We start from the raw sequence: 23895 nt of genomic DNA, 5'->3' as shown, positions 1-23895 counted from the left end.
TTATGTATAACAGTTTGCATCTGCTAACCCCAAACTCCCAGGCCATCCCTCTAGGACTTCCCCCTTAACAACCCCAAGTCTGTTCTGTGAGTAAGTTTTGTAGATAGTTTCATTTGATAGTTTAGATTCCACATGTAAGTGATCACATATGGTGTTTGTCTTTCTCTTCCTTAGTGTGATAGTCTCTAGACGCATCCATGTTGCTGCAGATGGCATTATTTCCCTTTTTTTTAACAGCTGAGTAGTATTCCATTGTATATATGCACCACATCTTCTTTATCTATTCATCTGTTGATGGACATTTAGATCATTTCCATGTCTTGGATACTGTGAATAGTGCTGCTGTGAACATAGGAGTTCATGTATTTTTTTGAATTACAGTTTTGCCCAGATGTATGCCTAGGAATGATTGCTGGATCATATGGTAATTCTACTTTTAGTGTTTTGAGGAACTTCCATACTGGTTTCCACAGTGGCTGCACCGACTTACCTTCCTCCCACTGATGTAGGACAGTCCCTTTTCTCCACATCCTCTCCAGCACTTGTTATTTGTAGAATTTTATAATGACCATTTTGACTGGTGTGAGGTGGTATTCATTGTAGTTTTGAGGCGTATTTTTGGTATTTCATTGTAGATTTGCATTTCTCTGATAATTAGTGATGTTGAGTGTATTTTCATGTGCTGTTGGCCATCTGTATGTCTTCTTTGGAGAAATGTCTATTTAGATCGTCTGCGCATTTTTTGGTTGGGTTGTTTGGTTTTCTTGTTGAGTTGTACGAGCTATTTGTATATTTTGGAAATTAAACCTTTGTCATTTGCATTGTTTGCAAATATTTTCTCCCATTCTGTAGGTTGTCCTTTTGTTTATGATTTCCCTTGCTGTGCAAAAGTTTGTAAGTTTGATTCAGCCCCATTTGTTTATTTTTGTTCTTATTTTTATTGCCATGGGTGACTGTCCTAAGAAAAATACTGGTATAATTTATGCCAGAGAATGTTTTGCCTGTGATACCTTCTAGGAGTTTTATGGCATCATGTGATTTGTTTCAGTCTTTAAGCCATAAAACAGAAATTAATTTAAATCACAGAATATAAATACAAACAGTTCTGGTATGCAGACATGGCAGTTATCATGGTTTAGTTATATAACTCCAGTCCCCTGATAACATGGTTCAAATATCAATTACTCTGATGTGATATATTAGGTGTGAGTAATTGCATTAAAGTATCAATTTCACTGTTATCAATTTCGGTCTACAAATCACTACATAAATAACAGATCCTACCATGACCAATGACTAATCACACCACTTCTTTCAAGCGTTCATGCACAAAGTCTGCTCATGCAGACAGAAAAGCATGTAGTCATGTTTCGTCTGTGTTTCCCAATGATGTACGCACATGACATTTTAATCAAGTCAGTACTGGAAAGAAAGAATTGGCCAACAAAGATGAAAGTGAAGCAAATTAAAAGGAATGCAGAAATGGTGGAGATGAAATTTGAGCTGAACATAAGTACAGTTAGGAAGAAATAATTGATTGTGGGACCCTGGCCCTGCCACCATTTGAGAGACTATAGATACGCAGTTAAAAGAGCGTAATGAAGGTGAATTTATCACTGTAAGTGAGGAAAGTGATTGTGATGAAAAAGATAAAGATGCCTCCAGAGAGAGTGATGCCTGCCAAAACATCTTATTAAATGACCTCACAGAGATATGTCTTGAAGTTGAAAGTGCAGAGGATGAAATTTGGAAGCTGATCCAAACTTAGAAAGGAGTATAATAATCCATCAAGACATAGAAAAATGACGAGTATTCACTGTAATTTATGGGATAAGAAGTTAAGCACTGTTCAAACTATTCTTGATAAGTTTTTATTGTAAAGAAATAAAACACTTTCATTCTTAATGTTTCTAAAGTTTTAAATAACATACTAAATCAGTATTGGTTTTACTTTTTCACTTCCTTAAATATTTATAGTCAACAGTAAGAAAGTTTTAAATATTTTGATAAAAATTTTTAAAGGTCATAGAACAATTGTCAGCCATTTTGCTGCCTCAAATGCCCTCTTTCCACCTCTGTTTCTCTACCTGGCTATGTCAGATACATTTCTTCAAAACACAGGTCAGATGCTAAGATTGCTTTGCACAGTTTCAGCTTGTTGTATAAAGAGAGGGCTGCTTGGGGAATAAAGTCATAACTTTCTTCTCACCCAAGTTTGGTGGGTCTGTCAAGTTCATGCATCCTGAAAACTGTATAGGTTTGTATGGACTCCTTTAACATTTTGTGAAAAGATTTTGCCTTCACTTGTTAAGTGGCATGGAAAGAACAAGGGTGCTGGACTGGGTTAGTGGGTTACTGGGAGCCTTGTATTCAGCTTTGTGGTTAAGTAGCGTGTAACTCAGGCTGAGTCCCTTAGGCCCCTTCTATTTCCTCTCTGTAAAATAGAGTGAATGTGAAAACTTTCAGGGTACTTGTGAACTTGACATTTCTATAATTCTTTACCATTATTAAAGAGAGATAAGGGGAGGGAGGAAAAAGAAAAATGCCACCTCCTCCCTCCAAAGACTATTGCTGTTTGCGATAGCTACAATAAGTGCTTATGGAGTGAATAAATGATGAGCATGATTTTTATGGGATAGGTAGAGCTATCAAATGTTGATTCTGGTGAGAAGCTGCTGTTTATTGCACTCACTATTTTCTTGTTAACCTTGCATATTAAGATATAATAACCTTGAAAAGTTAGGGCATCCTGTTATGTATCCTTCAGTTTGGTTGACTGAAGGATACATAAGGATTTATTCATATATTCATTGGGCATAGTGCTAGGCACTAGGTGGGAAAAACTCAGGTTGCAAGATGCATGGGAGACAGCCCGATAGAGAAAAGAGGTTGGGAGGAGGCTATTTTAAGAAGAGATGGTGTCTGGCGCAACGGCCTAGATGCAGAGAAGGAAACGAAGAGTATGAGCCCTCAGAGTGGCGTGATTGACAAAAGATGGGTGGAGGGCGATGGGAGGAGGGGCAGAGATAAGACTGCTGTGTTTTATGTGGAAATTAGAAAATACTCTAGGTATTTCTAGTAGGAAGGTTTTGAAAGAGGGAATTGAGTGCTTACAAAATTGCTAGAAGAAAAGGAAATGAGGACTGGGGTTGTTGTGAAGTGCCTAGATCATGCCACCATAGCCGCCACCAGGGGTTGGGGGATGCTGTTTCCTCATGACGGCTGGGACAGCAGGAAACCAGTGCCAACGTTATTGCTGGCACATAGTCTTTGACTTAACAGTAGAATGAATGATGGGTGGTACAAAACAGTCTGCTGCAGTCTGTTCGTGAGCTGCTCTAGTGTAAGAGGAGGAACAACCTCAGCTTCTCTTCTCTGTACCTAATCCTGCTTGTGCTTAGTCACTGTCGTGTCTGACTCCTTGTAACCCCATGGACTGTAGCCCGCCAGGCTCCTCTGTCCATGGGATTGTCCAGGCAAGAATACTGGAGTGGGTTGCCATGCCCTTCTCCAAGGGATCTTTCCAATTCAGGGACTGAATGTAGGTCTTCTGCATTGCAGGCGGATTCTTTACCAGCTGAGCTACCAGGGAAGTCCAATCCTGCATGAGCGTATTTAATTGACAGAATCACATCTAGAACCTGATAGCTTGGGGATCTGGAAAATGTAGTTCCCAGACCCTGTGATAAACAACTCAGGAGTTCTTTGAATGCTGAAGGTCAATGAACAATAGCTAGCATAGCTTGGGAGTCAAGTTGGGACCAGGCTGTAAGGGGACTAGAAAGGGATGCTGAGTCAAAAAAGTGTTGCATAGAATGCCACTAATAGTTAAAAGCAAGATTGTCAGTGGTCAGTTTTCTAAGCACTGATGGCATGGTAGATACCAGAAGACTGACTACACGGTGACAGTCTTGCTTTGGCATCATAGATGCCATTCTTCTCAACTGAAAATACCCAAGCTGTAGACCACAGTGATTTATGAAATAACGATTGTGTATATAGAACCATGCAACTAAGGTTTCTCAAAAATTATGTATCGTTGACTGTTAAATGACATGGTTTGAACTTATCACATATTTTTTTCAGTAGTATTACTGCAATGGTACTCTTTCAGGCAGCATTACTACATGGTATGGGGTCGGCTGAATTGGTGGATGCAGAACAAGGATATGAAAGAACCTCAAACATGGAGTCTGTGAGGGGCAGACTCTAAGTTATATGTAGGTTTTCAGCTGCATGGAGGGTCAGCGTGCTTAACGCCCATATTATTCAAGGGTCAACTGTTTTTGTGCTAACTCATCACCCAGTATTCTTCCCCCATTTTTATTAGGTGCACATTTTGTGGCAGGCATTGTGAATACAGATATAAAGCACCTATAGTCTCTGATTTTAGAAACTAATGTCCTTTTTCTATTCAGTGAAGACTAAGTTTTAGAGGGTTATTTGGTAGATTAATTCATTGTTTCTCAAAGTAACTTCCGCTGAACCTAATACTTGTAAAATGCTCTAAGGAAAAAAAATGATCCTGCTATCAAACCAGGTTTAAACAATTTGCATATATATTTCCTCTTGCAAATTTTGGTCTCTAATAAATCCTGTAGTTAAAAAATTAGATATTTAATGTTTTACCAAAGTTACCCACTTTTGACTCCTAATATCTATCAGCAGTCGAGTTCTTCAGGGCACAGTTGGGGAATGACTGACTGCTTATATAAAAGAGCCAATCAAACTGAATGCTACCATTGTGTTATTTACAAAAAAGGATTTAGATATGAGAGAATTAAAAGAAAACTATTGTAGCTTCAGGTATGATTTCTTTATTTGAGTAGCATTTTCAGGACAGAAAGAACATCAAACTCATCAAACTGATCGTAATACTAAAACATTAGCAGTGATCAAAAATTAATTTCTTAAAGATGAGATATTAAGTTCCCTAACATTCAGCTAGGATAATGCAAATCTTGGACAATGGAAGATTATAACTGTTTTAACAGGATGTTAAATGGTGAGCTTGGCTGCAGCAGCAAGTTAGAGTTGCATTCTGTAAATCCGATAAAGGAGGTTTTGCAAACCAGTTACACATTATGAGACCTTGGACCCACCAGATCTTGAAAGAATACCTTGAAAGCGCTGAGTGGAAATAGAAATGGATTTTGTGGAGAGTTATGCTGTGGTTCCTGGCCTCTGCCTCCCAGGAGCCACTAAGGGCAAGGGCAGGGTGCTGCTCACTTCAGCTCTTGCCTGCAGCTGAGAAGGGTGTGCTGGTTCATGATTCTGGCCTGGGGGATCTGTGTGGGCTTGACGCTACAGTGGGGAGGGAGAGGCCACGTGAGTTGGGTTGGGCCTTCTCGCCAAGAATCAGGCACTGGATGTGGGCTAGTGGCAGCCTGGCAGATAGACTGTTCTAAATCCTGCCCAGTAGGCTCTGTGGAGTAGATGTTGGAAAACCAGCGACTGAAAGAGAATAGCAGCTGGAGGAAGATAGTTTCTTCCGGCAAGTGTTCCTAAGCAGAGGCTTCTGAGCAGTTGTCCACGTAAAACAGCTCCAACACGTACCAGGCCCACCATATGAGAGGCCCAATCACCTCTGCTTACCTGCCACCTTCACCTGGGTGTTCACTGGTGGGACTGATGTCGAAGCTGGAACTCCAATACTTTGGCCACCTGATGCAAAGAGCTGATTCATTGGAAAAGACCCTGATGCTGGGAAAGATTGAGGGCAGGAGGAGAAGGGGACAGCAGAGGATGAGATGGTTGGATGGCATTACCGACTTGATGGACATGGGTTTGGGTGGACTCTGGGAGTTGGTGATGGACAGGGAGGCCTGGCGTGCTGCAGTTCATGGGGCCGCAGAGTTGGACATGACTGAGCGACTGAACTGATACTGATCACCTCTCACACCACCCCTGCTTTGATCTTCCTGGGCATAGAAATCTAGGCCAGCTCACTGGAAAAGGAGAGACACCCAGCAGAGAAGAGACAAAGGATTGTCATTGGTGACCAGGCTACAGAGAGCCCAGGCAGTGGAAATTTTAAATGCTCATTCTGCATCATGAACCGAGAATGTCTTAACTTAAAATTATAGAACTTCTACTATTTACAGTAACAGGGAGGCCTCAGCACCTGACTTTACCTTCATACAAGTGTGTGTGTCTTACCCCCATTGACCAGGCCTAAGGGGACACTGGCAGACAAAATCAAGTTGCTTCCACGATCATCCCACGAGTTCTGCTTGTTCAATATACCCTTTACACTGTTAGACAGCAAGGATGGGCACATGCAAGATATTGGTGGATACCTGCAATACTGTTATAACATAACATGCCACTAAATAGATGCTAGTAAAATCCTAACGGGCTTCCCAGGTGGCTCAGTGGTAAAGAATCTGCCTGCCAGTACAGGAGACACGGGCTGGATCCATGGGTTGGGAAGATCCCCTGGAATAGGAAATGGCAACCCACTTTATTCTTGCCTGAAGAGTTATAAGGACTGAGGAGCCTGGCGGGCTATGGTCCATGGGTTCCCAAAGTATTGGACATGACTGAAGTGACTGAGCACTCACGCAAAATCCTAATCCTGACTGTGTGCATAAGCAGATCTGTCCAGGTTATTTTAGATACCTCTGTAAGACGAAGGCTAAGGACTGGCACAAGTGATTTGTTGGAAGGAAGAGGTCTCAGGCACAAGCTGAATCTACCTGAAGGCTTGGAAGGGACAAGCCCTGTTGTGGCAGGTCCTGTGGTCCCTCTGTTCACCGTTTAGGGGCTTCTTCAGAGCCCTATGGAGAAGGCAATGGCACCCCACTCCAGTACTTCTGCCTGGAAAATCCCATGGATGGAGGAGCCTGGTAGGCTGCAGTCCATGGGGTCGCGAAGAGTCGGGCATGACTGACCGACTTCACTTTCACTTTTCACTTTCATGCATTGGAGAAGGAAATGGCAACCCACTCCAGTGTTCTTGCCTGGAGAATCCCAGGGACGGGGGAGCCTGGTGGGCTGCCGTCTATGGGGTCACACAGAGTCGGACACGACTGAAGCGACTTCACTTTCAGAGCCCTAAGGGCTGGGTCTGAGTTTGGAGTTTCTAAGCTGTTTTTCTCAGTGCCTGACAATCTAGCAGAGGAGACCGACAGCAATGGAATCTCCAGTTGGCTCTGGAGATAATACAGGCTAAGGAAAGTCAGAGTAAGTCTCTTGGAGGTTCATTTAAAAGTGAGGGGTAACCATGGAATCTGGCTTTGAACAATGGGTTAGCATTTGCTAGACTAAGAACCATTTAACCTAAGAGAGATCATGAGAAGCCAGGGAGGTGATCTCACTGGTGATTCTTATATTGGTTAAGCCTCACATCATCTGGAAACTTCAAACCCGCAGTGATTCTACCTCTGGTAGAAATGAAAACCTCAACAGCAGAGTTCCTCAACCTGCCCAAGCTTCCACATGATTCTGCTACTCTAAGTTTTGGCATTTGGGAACCACCAGAAGGGCTCAGGAAAGAGAGCTGACTTGGGTTTATGAAGGTCTGGTTGGCTATTTTGTAATAGTGAATGGTTTTACCATGAAATCAGTATCTACAGAAAGCTCACCAACAAATACAACCAACACCTCTTGTTAAAATGAATTAATTTTATTCATATTTTATAAAGCTTAATACTTTGCTAAAAGAAAAAACGAAAATAAAAAATTATGTAGATAATATAGCTATTAGAAGAAAGAGCAGAGCTAACGTAATACAAAAAAAAAAGCAGTAAGCAGCAATAAAATAGCTACACAAAACTAGCAGTGCAATCAAATAAAGCAGAAAGCAGCTTCACACTGGGAAAAAAGGTATTTAAATACAGAAATAGCACCTTACAAAAAGGAATTGAGAAATGTAAACTTGGTAGGTAGATTCAAGTATAAAAGTTATACCCCCAACTCTCGTACCAGAATGAAAGGGTTTCACAAACCCTGGACAGTGTAGGGCACACACACACCTCCCTCAGTGCTGACTCAAAGCTGCATTTCCTTAGCAGGATCACGGACAGTCATTTTTTTTTTTTTTTCTTTTACAAAATTATACAATGATAGACTCAAGATTGCCACCATGGCTTCTTCACCACCCCTAATATCCAAGTCTAGCTCAGCTGCTCCACTCCCGTCAGCTGCTCTGTAACAAACAGATTCATATTCTGAGAGAATGATCACTGCATTATTATTTCTACACATCATGGAGCTGCATGAAGAAGTGGGTACTGAATACAAAAGGAACCTGCTCTTGGTTTTTCTATCGCTAAGTATGGTCACAGAATCATAATCTCATTTATGGGTTTGTCTGTTAACACTCCTCAAGAACCGTAAATCTTCTGAGGTTTATATGGTCTTACTACGAACAGAATTAAAAAAGGATTAAGAAGTTAAAGTGGCAGGTATCCAAGAACAGTGGGGAAAATCAGTCTGTGTTTTCATCTAAATGTAGCTCTCTCTAGTGAAAATATTTTGTGGACGGTCTGAAGCATGATATATTTAAAATGTATGTATCCTGTGTGGATTTATATGCTGTGTATCTTACAATCTACTTGAAAGAGGCATATTTTTGTTTCGATAGGAAATCTATCATATTTCTTTAGGGTAATCATTACCATACAATTAGACTAGAAGAAGATGAGAACCAGACTTTTTATCTGTTTAACTCTAGAGAAGACTGTGAAAAGGTGGGGGGGAGGGAAACCATCTTGTAAACTTTAAAAGTTTAGTGTTGATAAAAATTTTAATTAATAGCAAAGTTATTTAATCTGGCTACCTACCTCAAGTTTTCAATGATCTCGTGGGGGTGATAAGGATAAAGCTACTTTATCAGACTCCCAGAGTCTCTTAAATTAATATTTTTATTCTTTCATATAACATTTTGGGTCCAAAAATAAAAATAAAATTCTACACCAAGATTCCAAATTTTAAAAGTTTAAAGAAGGAGAAAGGGAAAAAGAAGGAGGGAAGGAAGGAAAGGAGGGGAAAATGAAGGGGGAGAGGGAGGCAGGGTTGTCGGGGGAGGAGGAAGCCATCTGTTCTGAAAAGACCTTGAGGTAAATATCAACACATCTAGGCACGCAGAGATCTAGTTCAGCTACTTAATGAAACCCTCAAGGAACACAGTTGAACAAAGAGATGATGATTAAGTCTCTAGAATTGCATTTATGCTAGAACAACGATCCCCTGCACTCTCTGTTCTCATTTTGCAGAACTTCTATGAAAAAAATCACTCTGGTTTGAATACTTTGGGATTCTAAACATAATGTGTCTGTTCTCCCTCTTACTCATCCCATCATGAAGAAAAAAAAGTAAAAAAAAAAAAAAAAGTATCACCCATTGTCCTATATCAACCTTTACATTGTCATTCTTCAGAATTCTACTAAAACATCCCAGCTAGGTCTCAATTTTCTGTAGAATTGCTTTCTACCATCCTGATGTATTCAATAAAAAGCAATAGCTAGAAGACATCCCATACCTGATACTCTACAGTTAACATTTAAATAAAAAACCACAAGGGCATGTAGTGAAGGGAACTGAACATGGTAGGTGTTTTTGTTTTTTAACAAATGATCAGTAAAACCTCACTGTTCACACAGTTATCGAGCAGCAGCTATCTGGCTGCTAGAGTTCATCTTAATCCTCACGCCCAGGTTGGGTTAGCACAGTTCATCATAGCGAGGTGTGTCATTCACAGTTATTTTGGTCTTGACATTCCGTCATGTATATATATTTATCCACATTATTACTAGGTTGTAAAGTAAGTGCAGGGCAAATTCTAGGAAAAAAGTACAAACATTCAAGTCGTCATACCCTGAAAAATATGTGTTTTGCTGTCATTGTAAACTTTGTTGCACTAAATCCCACTTCACGAACAAAATAAATAATACCATAGGATTCACAACTGAAGCTGGCTTCCTGATGAAGCCGAAGGAAGCAGTAGCTTTTTTAAACTGCAGAAAGGAAGTTTCTCTCACCACAGATCTACTCGGGGTGAGTGAATACACGTCAAGAACATTCACCCCACTTAAGTGCTAGACGCGCCCCTCCCCTTTAGGAAAACCACAAGGTTCCAGGAGGCTATTGAGATTTCCTTCCAGCAATAAGGTGATTCCTAAATGAAAATGACAGAAGTCAGCTGATGCTTCCACCGTGATACCACGTAGAGTTGGACACTAACTGGTATGAAATGCACAATTAGGAACAATTACTTGCAGGAATACAGATGCTTCATGAGGATGGATAGTTAACATTAGAACCAGGGGATGCAGGGGAGAGGAAGCATGCATGCTGAAGACCAGATGGTTTGCATGCTGGTTTCGGTTCAGCATTAGGACACGACAAAGGGAAATTCGGGCGCCTGGATCCTCACCTCTGCTGGGCAAAGCATCAGGCTAGTCGGTGCCCCCGCTGGGGATTTCCAGTCTCCTCTGTGCTGAGCTGGAGCTTCGTGACTGATTCCTTTCTTTTCTCCCGAGGACAGGGTCCCCGAGGCTGCCAGGCGTCTTGAAAAACGTCTCTTGGTGTGTGCACCGGATGCTCTTGGGGGTCACTGGAACTTGAGACTGAAATAGGAAAAAGAAAAGTACATAAAAAGAGAAGTGACCTTACATTGCCTCAAGTCTCTGAACCGGAAGCCCTGTCCTGACCCGTGTGGCTGTGATCCCCGTGCAGGTGCTCCATCCCCTTGGCTTTTCTGTCATTCACCCAATGTGTCTCCTTCACAACACTCATCACAGCTGGAAATTAGTGGATTTACTTTGTGTGCATGAAGGTGGCCTAGCGAAGCGGTCACAAGCAGCTGGAGCCAGGGTCTGGGCTCTGCCATAACTAGCTGTGTGACCTTGGGCAAATTACTTAGCTGGTCTGTCCCTCAGTCTTCTCATCCAACCAAAGACAGGGATGACCAAAGTACTGAATTAACAGGACTGTGAGACTTAAGTGAGAGAATATTATTAAAGTGCTTTAGACCATCCCTCAGAGAAGGCAATGGCACCCCACTCCAGTACTCTTGCCTGGAAAATCCCATGGATGGAGGAGCCTGGTGGGCTGCAGTCCATGGGGTCGCTAAGAGTCGGGCATGACTGAGCGACTTCCCTTTCACTTTCCACTTTCGTGCATTGGAGAAAGAAATGGCAACCCACTCCAGTGTTCTTGCCTGGAGAATCCCAGGGATGGGGGAGCCTGGTGGGCTGCCGTCTATGGGGTCGCACAGAGTCAGACACGACTGAAGTGACTTAGCAGCAGCAGCAGCAGACCATCCCTGGTGAGTAGTACGTGTATATGTCTTTGCTCTTTTTGTTTACTTGCTAATATTTATCTTCTCATGTTAAACATTTACCCCTTTAACATGCCTGAAAAGGGCAGGAACCATTATCTTGTTTACCAGTATCTTTACTGCCTAGGTCAGTGCCTAACACATAACCGATCATCAAAATGCATATGGTATGTTATAATCACCTTGTTTAAAAACATGTTTACTTCAATGTCTGGCAAACTTTTGAGATTCGGATAATTGTCTAAAAATAGTTGTAGCCATAGCATAACCCTTTCTCTGGGAGAGAAGGTAATTATTCTGAACAATGCCTAATGCATAACAGTAATTCAACAAATGCTTATTGACTGAACTACGGATAGAGTTGGGGGAATGAATAAAGTACTGATTAATTTATACTGATTACAGACATTTACATATGTACACCTGTATATATTTTGTGAGTATGTGTGTGTATGTGTGTGTGTGTGTATATATATATATACACACACACACACACTCCCACACACACATCATGGTAACAATCAGATCAGATCAGATCAGTTGCTCAGTCGTGTCTGACTCTTTGTGACCCCATGAATCGCAGCACGCCAGGCCTCCCTGTCCATCACCAACTCCCAGAGTTCACTGAGACTCACGTCCATCGAATCAGTGATGCCATCCAGCCATCTCATCCTCTGTCGTCCCCTTCTCCTCCTGCCCCCAATCCCTCCCAGCATCAGAGTCTTTTCCAATGAGTCAACTCTTCGCATGAGGTGGCCAAAGTACTGGAGTTTCAGCTTTAGCATCATTCCTTCCAAAGAAATCCCAGGGCTGATCTCCTTCAGAATGGACTGCTTGGATCTCCTTGCAGTCCAAGGGACTCTCAAGAGTCTTCTCCAACACCACAGTTCAAAAGCATCAATTCTTCAGCGCTCAGCCTTCTTCACAGTCCAACTCTCACATCCATACATGACCACAGGAAAAACCATAGCCTTGACTAGATGAACCTTTGTTAGCCAAGTAATGTCTCTGCTTTTGAATATGCTATCTAGGTTGGTCATAACTTTCCTTTCAAGGAGTAAGTGTCTTTTAATTTCATGGCTGCAGTCACCATCTGTAGTGATTTTGGAGCCCAGAAAAATAAAGTCTGACACTGTTTCCACTGTTTCCCCATCTATTTCCCATGAAGTGATGGGACCGGATGCCATGATCTTCGTTTTCTGAATGTTGAGCTTTAAGCCAACTTTTTCACTCTCCTCTTTCACCTTCATCAAGAGGCTTTTTAGTTCCTCTTCACTTTCTGCCATAAGGGTGGTGTCATCTGCATATCTGAGGTGATTGATATTTCTCCCGGCAATCTTGATTTCAGCTTGTGTTTCTTCCAGTCCAGCGTTTCTCATGATGTACTCTGCATGTAAGTTAAATAAACAGGGTGACAATATACAGCCTTGACGAACTCCTTTTCCAATTTGGAACCAGTCTGTTGTTCCATGTCCTGTTCTAACTGTTACTTCCTGACCTGCATACAAATTTCTCAAGAGGCAGATCAGGTGGTCTGGTATTCCCATCTCTTTCAAAATTTTCCACAGTTTATTGTGATCCACACAGTCAAAGGCTTTGGCATAGTCAATAAAGCAGAAATAGATGTTTTTCTGGAACTCTCTTGCTTTTTCCATGATCCAGCAGATGTTGGCAATTTGATCTCTGGTTCCTCTGCCTTTTCTAAAACCAGCTTGAACATCAGGAAGTTCACGGTTCACATATTGCTGAAGCCTGGCTTGGAGAATTTTGAGCATTACTTTACTAGCGTGTGAGATGAGTGCAATTGTGCGGTAGTTTGAGCATTCTTTGGCATTGCCTTTCTTTGGGATTGGAATTAAAACTGATCTTTTCCAGTCCTGTGGCCACTGCTGAGTTTTCCAAATGTGCCGGCATATTGAGTGCAGCACTTTCACAGCATCATCTTTCAGGATTTGGAATAGCTGAACTGGAATTCCATCACCTCCACTAGCTTTGTTCATAGTGATGCTTTCTAAGGCCCACTTGACTTCACATTCCAGATGTCTGGCTCTAGGTCAGTAATCACACCATCGTGATTATCTGGGTCATGAAGATCTTTTTTGTACAGTTCTTCTGTGTATTCTTGCCATCTCTTCTTAATATCTTCTGTTTCTGTTAGGTCCATACCATTTCTGTCCTTTATCGAGCCCATCTTTGCATGAAATGTTCCCTTGGTATCTCTGATTTTCTTGAAGAGATCTCTAGTCTTTCCCATATGTATTAATATATCCACTGCCTCCTAAACAATGCATTTTAAGAAATGATAGATGCTAACAATCTTTGAGCTAGTATTAAGACGTTCATTTCCCTTGACGATTTCTATAGCTGCACAACTAAAATTCAGGATGGTCTCCTTTATTGACCTAATGAAATGAAAAATCAGCTTGGAAAAATCACCTGAATAGTCAGCATGCATCAAAAATCCCCCTTAACGATGAAGTCCCTTCTGATTATAAAACTATTTTTGCTTTCAAAGCACACGATCTCTTCAGTCTCACTATTTAATGAAATGAGCAGATGCCTCCGGGTCTAGAGTGGACGCTAGCTAGAATCTGGTGTTGGATCTCCATCGGAAAGTGGTTTGACTAAAGTCTGATTGTGTTTGTGCTAAGTGGCTTCAGTCGTGTCTGACTCTTTGCGACCACATGGACTGTAGCCTGGCAGGCTCCTCCGTCCATGGAATTTCCCAGGCAAGAATACTGGGGCAGGTTGCCACTTCTTCCTCCAGAGGATCTTCCCCACCCAGGGACTGAACCTGTGCCTCTCACATCTCCTGCACTGGCAGGTGGCTTCTTACCCACTAGCGCCACCTGGGAAGCCTGATGCGATGCAGGCAAACCCCATCATGGCTTGATGCGCTGTCCATGTGCCAGGCTAACAGGAACCCTTAGGACTCACCTGTTGTAGTTTTACCGTGGAGGCTGGGAGACCTCCATAAGCAGGGGATCCAGGCTGGACACTGCCATGGGACCTTGACATCACCGGACTCAGGTGAAGTGAGCATGGACCCTGAAGCTGAGGGTCTGTGGAGGGGAGTGTGGACGACTTTGGATTAACCACGGCGGCAGCGCCGATGAGAAGATGAGCTGTTGATCCGAGGCCAGGCAAGCCAAAATTCACAGGTCCCATGTTTGGGAGAGGGCTGGGAGCAGAGGACACTGGCCCAGGCATTGGGGGGGAGTAGAGAACAGGAAAACCACCGAGAGTTGGCGAGGGCAAGACCATGTACGGAACGCTGAGTGAGGGCAGCGGGCCCACAGGCAGTCCCACAGCATGAGGGCTCTGACTGCCAGGTAGAAGCACACTGAGACCATTTAATCCTGCAACACAAACAGAGCAAGGTGGAAGTCAGTGCAAAGCGAAGATGCCATCCAAGCACCCACGTTCAGGGCCTTTTAAAATGGGAGCCCACAGTAAATTAATTATCCACCTCCAGACCAGGCCACCCCCTCTGTGCTCTTCCCGCACCCCTCACTTCCTTGCCACAAAGGCCACCTCCCCGTTTCCACCTCTACTCGTGTGAAAATTTGGTGGATGCTCACGTCTCCCAGGAGAGGTTATTAGCGTGAGCTCCACTGAACCCAAACTGAGGAGAAAAGTGAACTTGGATGGGAAAAATAATATCTTTCTTTTGATCAACTTCTAACTGAAATTTATATTTCCCTCAATTAAGATCACAGGCAACAAATCAGCCAAATGAACAGTACCTTGACACTGTCACTGGTAAAAAGCACAGGTGTATTCATATAATCTTACCTTGATGGTGGATTCTTGAGTCTAAAGCTCCCCACAGTTATGAGAGGCTTGGCAGATCTTATTACTATAATTTAAAATGATTCTCCTAGCTGGATTTTGATGTAATTTGCCTCCTTTGTAATCCTATATATTTAATTTTCTGCATTTGTAAACAACCTAAGGAGGAGTCCACAGGCTTCTGCATAGTGTCCAAGGACCTATGGCCCAGAAAAAGCTGCTGGACTGACATTTTCATTCTGAAGAAGCTAGGTCTGTTTTTTGTTTATTAAGGTATCAGTAACACTATCATGCTTAGGTGAAGCTCTCACAAAATATTGGCTAAAGGAATAAAGAATGTGTTCTAGATCAACGAATAATAATGGATACCCACCTAAACTGTGACAGGAACAAGAAACTGAAGAAAATAACTTTAAGTCTCTTTGTATCAAGAGCAGCTTCATGTACACAGTGCATATTTAAAAAATTAGGTAACTGTTATATTTCAGCTTTATTTCAAAAGAGAGTATTTACTGAGTCTTCTAAGTGTCAGGCACTATTATTCTAAGTGCTCCAGATGTATTAGCTTATTAAATTTAATCTTGTTTTCATAGCACCCCCAAGAAGCAGGTGCTCTTATTATTGCTGTTTTACCAATTCAGGAGGGCTAGATACTCAAGTTCACGCAGATCAGAAGTGGTTTTAATGCCCAGCCCCCTCACTCCAGTCCCAGCCTCAACCACAAGGACACGTCAGCACTTCAGGATATTTAAGTGGCTGGCATGTGAGCCACACGTGGTGGCCGAGAGGTTCATATTACGAAACTGAACCAATGCCAGACTCAGCTGGATTATAAAAACAGAAATGTCATTTCAATATTTGTGTTTTTTTTTTACCAAGGAAAGTTAAATGCATTAAAAATAAATTACCTGCCCTAATTACTTTCTCATTATCTGAGAGGTTGGTGAAAGTGCAAGCAGGCTCCATCTTCATTTCATTGATGGAGAAAGCCAGGGGCTGGAGTGAAATGAGTCAGAGACAGCTCCTCAAGACATCAGTGTGGTCACATGATGTAAACAAAAATGCAAACATGCAATGTATAATCCAAGCACCCAAAGGACTGGAAGGCGTGACACCTCTTACCTGCTGGAGACTGCACATAAAGATACTGCAGCGGAGACGGCTCTTTGGTGCTTTCGTTTTCCTCCGAAGGCTTTTCTATCTCTGTATTACTAGAAGGGTTTCCCCACTCGGAAGAGACGAAGCCGTTTGTGGTAGCCTTTCCTGAAACTGCTTTTGCAGCAGAAAGTTGCCCGTTCATGTGAGTGTCTTCATGGGGTGCAGATCCCCTATTTTCTGAGGCCTTGGGAGAGGCGATGTCTGCATAGTCTGAAGGTTTCTAAGCACAACCCAACCAGGAAAAGAAAAGCAAATCAAATTCCCAGCAGTGAATCATAACAGTTTTCTCCAAATAGCTAACCCATAAAGTGAAAAGGTCAGGCACCACTGTGTACCCCCCTGATTTGTGTATGTCTGTCATTTCTGTCGTAATTAGAGGAATGGTCTGAAGGTCAACGTCATGACATGGGCTTCTGTAGGCTTAAGATTTCTTAAGCATAGAAATGATGGAGATTTTAATAATGAGTAAGTGAGCATGGTGTTTAGAAGGTGAAATAAATTACTGAGTTGGAATACACAAAGGGTGTTGATGCTGTAGGCTTTTAGGGGCTGGATAAGAATTGCAGGGCTGACCCAAAGCTGTCCTGTTTATCTGAGAAACACATATATAGACATACCAGTCAGTCTTTCCCTGCTGTTCTGCAGCCACAGGCTATATACAAAACTAGAAAAATTCATTCTGGCAAGAGGAACGCATAGAGGAGGAAGGGTCTTAATTAAGGGACTGATGTCCATGAAGTGTGCTTCGCTGACCTCCTACAAATGGCCGCAATGACAGTGCTTCTGCTCTCGGAGAGTTTTACTGGTCAAAAGGCTGCTAAGCAGGGGGTGCAGGCAGCTCAGAGTTTTGTTCTTTTATTCTAGAAAGATGGGCTCTCTGAGCAGTGGCATGCGCACTGATGCAGACACAGAGCCAGTGGCACCCCATTCCTGACCTGGACCTCAGGGGCACCCTGGAGTAGATGATTATTTCACTGACGTGTTAAAAAAAAATACGGCAAAACAGACTGGGAAAGGATATACAAACGTGTTAACAGTGAATGCCTCTTTTTTGTTTTTCTTTATACTTTTTAGCATTTTATGCTAAGTGTGATTTTTCTGAAAATTACTTTTATTACAGGACTACTTTATGGCCAGGGCTTCCCTGATAGCTCAGTTGGTAAAGAATCTGCCCACAATGCAGGAGACCCTGGTTTGATTTCTGGGTCGGGAAGATCCGCTGGAGAAAGGATAGGCTACCCACTCCAGTATTCTTGGATTTCCCTTGTGGCTCAGTTGGTAAAGAATCTAACTGCAATGCGGGAGACTATTTCTGGGGGCTCCAAAATCATGCAGGTGATGACTGCAGTCATGAAATTAAAAGATGCTTGCTCTTTGGATGAAAAGCTATGACCAACCTAGATGCTGCTAAGTCACGTCAGTCGTGTCCGACCCTGTGCAACCCCATAGACGGCAGCCCACCAGGCTCCTCCGTCCCTGAGATTCTCCAGGCAAGAACACTGGAGTGGGTTGCCATCTCCTTCTCCAATGCATGAAAGTGGAAAGTGAAAGGGAAGTCGCTCAGTCGTGTCCAACTCTTAGTGACCCCATGGACTACAGCCTACCAGACTCCTCCGTCCATGGATTTTCCAGGCAAGAGTACTGGAGTGGGGTGCCATTGCCTTCTCTCTACCTAGATAGCATATTAAAAAGCAGAGACATTACTTTGCTGACAGAGGTTTTTCCAGTAGTCATGTATGGATGTGAGAGTTGGGCTATAAAGAAAGCTGAGAGCTGAAGAATTGATGCTTTTGAACTGTGGTGTTGGAGAAGACTCGTGAGAGTCCCTTGGACTGCCGGGAGATCAAACCAGTCCATCCTAAAGGAGATCAGCCCTGAATATTCATTGGAAAGACTGATGCTGAAGCTGAAACTCCAATACCTTGGCCACCTGATGCGAAGAACTGACTCATTTGAAAAGACCCTGATGCTGGGAAAGATCGAAGGCGGGAGAAGGGGACAACAGAGGATGAGACGGTTGGATGGCATCACCAACTTAATGGATATGAACAAGCTCTGGGAGTTGGTGATGGTCAGGGAAGCCTGGGGTGCTGCAGTCCATGGGGTCACAAAGAGTCAGACACGACTGAGCAACTGAACTGAACTTTATGGCCAGGTTACTTGGAAGAGGCAGGCCTGGGCTTAATTATAAAACTGATACAGGCACCACCTCCTATTGCAGACTCAGTAGCTTGTGTCTATCTGTGCATCTCAGTTAGGAAGAAACCGGGTCAACAGGCTGTCAGTCGGCACGCATGCTGCCCACTCACCTTGGGCATGACAAGGGAGAGGGGACCGTCCTCGTGGTCCCTTCTCTGTCTCTTGGCGGCTGGCTCCTCCTCCTCCTCCTGTAGCCTCCTCTCCTTGCTCAGGCGCTTCTGACCTGAGGGCATGGGGGGCTGCTCTGCTGCGGTGACCTCGGAGCCTCCACCGATGCTCCCTGATCCTGAGCCCGACCCCGGAGACAGTCCCTCCTGCAGGCCCCCGCACAGCATGAACAGAGGGGTGGGCGGCACGTACAGCAGGGGCTGGGCAGCCGCCAAGGCCTGCGGCTGGCGCTCCACATCTGGCGCCATGGAGGCCAGGGAAACGCCTCCTTGGCCGTCCAGACCGTTCTGGGCAGGCAAGGCCTTCAAGTCTGTTTGGGCCGCAGAGAGGACTTGGTGGCACAAGGGGCTAACATGGTATTCTGAGTCAACGGATGGGCTGGGGAGAGGAGCTGCAGGGTCCAGGCTGCTCGGCAGAGGCATCATGTTCTGACTGGCAAAAGCTACCGTCCTGTAACGAAAGGAACAGAGTGGGGCCATGCAGTCACCACAGTCTACTGACCTCCAGCTCTGCTTTCCTAGAGAAATGAGCCAAAGCAGGACTGAGGGAACACTGCTCACTTCTGCTACTTAAAAAAAATTTTTTTTATTAATTTGGCTGCATTGGATCTTAGTTGCGGTCTCTCCAGGCTGTGGTTTGCAGGTTTAGTTGCTCCCCGACATGTAAGATCTTAGTAGGATCTTACTTCCCCGACTAGGGATTGAACCCTCGTACTCTGCAATGCAAGGCAGACTCTCAACCACTAGACCACCAGGCAAGTCCCCCATGTCCACTATTAAAGTGGGCTCCCTGAGATCATGAGCTAACCCCAGAAGCAGACAACCACGTATTATAACCTGGATGGATGCTTTGCAACGGGATAGGGGCTTTCAGAGGCTCCCCTCCACCTCTCCCACAGCCAGTAGTCACTGGCTGCCCAGCAAGATGCTATAATGACCAGCAGAATATGGTAACAATTTTACATCATCATTCTTAAACAGGAGCTACTCTTAGCCCCCTCCCCCACCATGAGGGAGGAACACTTAAGCCCAGAGGCTCATCCAACTACAGAAGGCCACCCAGTGGGGTCTGCACATGGAATCCCTGAGAGATGTCGGGCAGATAACAGAGATGAGGCCAGATGCTGATTTAAAGGGCACATCTTGTTTATCTCACGTTCACTGTGAGATAAATGAAGTAAGCAGCGAGCGGGGAAGTAAATGTATTTACAGAATTATTCTCTGTTGTTCTCGTCCCATTCCACTCTGTATTACTACAGAATTTTCAAACAGCACACATTCACATTGGGCTTCCTGGTGAGCTCAGCTGCTAAAGAATCTGCCTGCAATGCAGGACACGCCATTCGATTCCTGGGTCGGCAAGCTCCCCTGGAGAAGGGACAGCCTACCCACTCAAGTATTCTTGGGCTTCCCTGGTGGCTCAGACGGTAACGAATCTGCAGTTCAGGAGACATGGGTTTGATCCCTGGGTTGGGAAGATCTCCTGGAGGAGGGCATGGCAACCCACTCCAGTATTCTTGCCTGGAGAATCCCCATGGACAGAGGAGTCTGACGGGCTGCAGTCCATGGGTTCATAAAGAGTCAGATATGACTGGGTGACTAAGCACAGCACAGCACATATTCAAATTAAGTTGTGCTGCCTCACTGTCTTACACTGATTTGCATTTCTTTGCATTGCCAGCTGACACGGCTTGGACCGGCACCACAGGAGAGCAGAAAGGCTGGGAATGCTCTATTCTGCGATGTCCTAATCTGCAGTCCTTCTCTAATTCCAACCCTACCTGCTCAAAGCAGCCTGAATGGTCTCCAGTGAATCTACAGGAACCCTTTACTGTCTGTTTGATAAATCTAAACTCTACGCCTTGGCGTTCAGAGCATTCTGCCAACTTGACCTACTCACCTCCAATACCCCAAGCTCTTCTTCTAACTTATTTAGACAAATCACTATGGCTCACTTCCCATCCACTCCCTGACTCCGGTTCAACAGTTTTTTTCCTCCCTTGTCTCTCATTATAAACCTCTTCTGTTCTCTCTTCAGCATTTCCTCTGTTTCCTCTGATAATATGTGATTTCCTTCAAAATCAAACCCCAAATCTGATTCAGATAGTGTAGGTTCTTTCACTTATTAACTCTGTGACTTTGGGTGAGTTATTTAACCTCTCAGGATGTCAGCTGCCTCCCTGTAAATTAGGATAATAGCACCAACCTCAAAAGGTTGTTGTTATAATTAGATGAGATAATACACATAAAACTTTAAGAATAGTACCCGGTAGTTCATAAATGACATTAGTTAGGATAATGACAAAGTGATTCATGGGACTATGATATGTCATTTCTCTGTCACATTAGTAGTGACTTGTCTTTTTATTTTTCCTTGTAAGCTTTCATAGCCTAGGGGATACATTTTTCATAAAAATTTTCAATTTTGGGTCCCAGATGCCAAATCCTGCACAGTGTTGGGCACAAGGGGGAAACTTACAAAATCCTTAATAAACAAATGGCTGATTTGTGAGCAGGACTGCTAGACTTTACCCTTCGATGGGTGGCATTTCAATTCAGTCACAGTTAAAACTAGGACAGAAACTACTTACTCTGAGTTGTCTTCCATTTTCTGTCTGGAGACAGCTGCCAGGCTTCCAATTTCCAAGGAGTAGACTCCGAATCCTAAAAAGGAAAACAAAGTTCTAACAAATACAGCAAGGGACTTATAACAGCAGTTATATACAGCAGGGTTCATTATTCACAGCTCAAGGATTATAAGACTATCTCAAATCCATCCTGGTTTTGATTCAGAGAGAGACATGTCCAGAAGCTAGCTCTAAGTGGTGGAGGTAGGTCTCATTAAAAATTAGTAAGAAAACAAAACAAAGCAAGCATTGATTTATAAATCTGATGAATTGCTGAGATGCATCAAACAGGTCAACCACAGCAAACCAAGTAATCTTCAATCTTCAAGGCCAACGAGAATCAATTTCAGGCTGAGGGCCATGTGTATACCCTGTGAACTCACCATCTCATGCAGAGCCTACAGTTAGCTCACTTTAAAATGTCAGTGCACGGGCAGGGCTACCATTACATGGTGACTGATAGACGCTGTGGGTTAAGTAAAGGCAGATACCTTGTTTTTGTCTGTAAGGGCTGCTGGGTTCTGAGTTCACTTTCCTCTGTATCCTCTCGGAAGCCTGCTCTGAGTTAAAAGAGCTGTGTCGAGCAAGCTTCTGTTTTGCACAGAACTGAACGTCGCCGTATATTTCTTTTTTCAATTCTGGTAGGACAGGTGTAGAAACATCCATGAGATCGTCATCTAAATAAATAAGAGAACTGGTAGTGTTGTTATACAGCTATAATTCAGGGTAATTTCAGCCTTTTTAAGATATGGCTTTGACATTTCTCCAAAGAAGACATACAGATGGCTAACAAACACATGAAAAGATGTTCAACATCACTCATTATCAGAGAAATGCAAATCAAAACCACTATGAGGTACCATTTCACACCAGTCAGAATGGCTGCAATCCAAAAGTCTACAAGCAATAAATGCTGGAGAGGGTGTGGAGAAAAAGGAACCCTCTTACACTGTTGGTGGGAATGCAAACTAGTACAGCCACTATGGAGAACAGTGTGGAGATTCCGTAAAAAACTGGAAATAGAACTGCCTTATGATCCAGCAATCCCACTGCTGGGCATACACACCGAGGAAACCAGAAGGGAAAGAGACACGTGTACCCCAATGTTCATCGCAGCACTGTTTATAATAGCCAGGACATGGAAGCAACCTAGATGTCCATCAGCAGATGAATGGATAAGAAAGCTGTGGTACATATACACAATGGAGTATTACTCAGCCATTAAAAAGAATACATTTGAATCAGTTCTAATGAGGTGGATGAAACTGGAGCCTATTATACAGAGTGAAGTAAGCCAGAAAGAAAAACACCAATACAGTATACTAACGCATATATATGGAATTTTGAAAGATGGTAACAATAACCCTGTGTACAAGACAGCAAAAGAGACACTGATGTATAGAACAGTCTTATGGACTCTGTTGGAGAGGGAGAGGGTGGGAAGATTTGGGAGAATGGCATTGAAACATGTGTAATATCATGTATGAAACAAGTTGCCAGTCCAGGTTCGATACACGATACTGGATGCTTGGGGCTGGTGCACTGGGATGACCTAGAGGGATGGTGTGGGGAGGGAGGAGGGAGGAGGGTTCAGGATGGGGAGCACATGTATACCTGTGGCAGATTTGTTTTGATGTTTGGCAAAACTAATACAGTGTTTGAGGTTTAAAAGTAAAATAAAATTAAAATTAAAAAAAAATAATAAAATAAATACAAGAAACACACACACACACACACACACACAAAAGATATGGCTTTGAGAACCTCTCATTGTAATGGAGCTACCTATAAATTAAAAATGAAAACAAAGGAATTTCATGAACCCTGTCTCAAACCCCAATTTCTTTCAGTGTACTAATCTTTTAAATAAGTTAGTGACTTTAAAGACTGAATCCATATATATTCTAAAATTATCTAAACTGCAACAAAAGTAGAGCAGGATGTTCTATAACCCAAATTAGAATGGACCTGACATTTCAGATGCTTTCTTTGGGCAGAGATATCAAAGGAAAACCCAATCGTACTCAGCCCAACATGAATATTTAGAGATTTTAACATTAATTGAGATTGGCCTCTTATGCCACAGTCCCAGGGCAATGAGTATAAGAATCTCCATTTCCTATTATTATGCTTTATTATTTCTTTCCTATGCAGCAGGAAGCTCAGTTACTAAGTGACCAAAGGCATAAGGTCAGCAGACACCTCACGGTTGAAATGCTGCAGAACAGTGAGGGTATTAGAAGACTGGGCCTTGAGGCCAATTTTAAGCTTAAATAAGCCTCTGTGAAATCAGGACAGAAATCTCTATATAGAATCAGGTCTATGTTCTATAAAGAAACACTTACCATTGTTCAGATAGTCATGCCTACCCTGCTCATCTGTGCTATCTTTTTTAAGTTCAAGGGATGCACATTTTAATTGTAAGACTGATTTAATAAACTGAAAGGCCCAGCTAGACTTATACTCAAATATTGAAAAAGAAAACCACCTATGGTTTTCTTTTTCTTGTAATAAAACCCCAACAAATTCTCTCTTTAGAAAATCAGAAGTTATAGAATCAACTAGAAGAAAGTGGGTCAAGACAGTATTATTTACCCTCCTTCCTGAAAGAAATAAAATACTGAACTAAGTATATAAAACAATGGTTCTCAAGATACTGGACACTAGG

At 43.0% G+C, this 23895-nt stretch overlaps 1 protein-coding gene and 1 long non-coding RNA gene across 5 annotated transcripts in view; one reads left to right on the top strand and one right to left on the bottom strand.

Moving 5' to 3' along the window:
* LOC129656551 (uncharacterized) overlaps positions 1-23895 on the top strand; it is a 136415-nt gene that overhangs the window by 108371 nt on the left and 4149 nt on the right. The window contains exons 3-4 of one of the 4 annotated variants that reach the window (XR_008716379.1): positions 10490-10680; positions 20282-21106. This is a non-coding gene — a long non-coding RNA (uncharacterized LOC129656551). Of the gene's footprint in view, positions 1-10484; positions 10681-20281; positions 21107-23895 lie in introns of those variants that run through there. The other 3 variants (XR_008716385.1, XR_008716388.1, XR_008716378.1) reach the window with 3 other exon arrangements.
* The window catches only part of E2F7 (E2F transcription factor 7), a 41553-nt gene continuing 25282 nt past the window's right edge, over positions 7625-23895 (bottom strand). Inside the window, exons 8-13 of the mRNA XM_055587181.1 lie at positions 21719-21904; positions 21192-21264; positions 18544-19051; positions 16199-16454; positions 14222-14643; positions 7625-10571 (exon numbers count right to left, since the gene is read on the bottom strand). Coding sequence (XP_055443156.1) covers positions 10401-10571; positions 14222-14643; positions 16199-16454; positions 18544-19051; positions 21192-21264; positions 21719-21904 — 1616 coding nt within the window. The 3' untranslated portion in view covers positions 7625-10400. The remainder of the gene's footprint in view (positions 10572-14221; positions 14644-16198; positions 16455-18543; positions 19052-21191; positions 21265-21718; positions 21905-23895) is intronic.

The sequence above is a fragment of the Bubalus kerabau genome, chromosome 1 (assembly GCF_029407905.1).
Source record: "Bubalus kerabau isolate K-KA32 ecotype Philippines breed swamp buffalo chromosome 1, PCC_UOA_SB_1v2, whole genome shotgun sequence".
NCBI lineage: Eukaryota > Metazoa > Chordata > Mammalia > Artiodactyla > Bovidae > Bubalus > Bubalus kerabau.
This window is presented reverse-complemented; position numbering and strand designations above follow the sequence as displayed.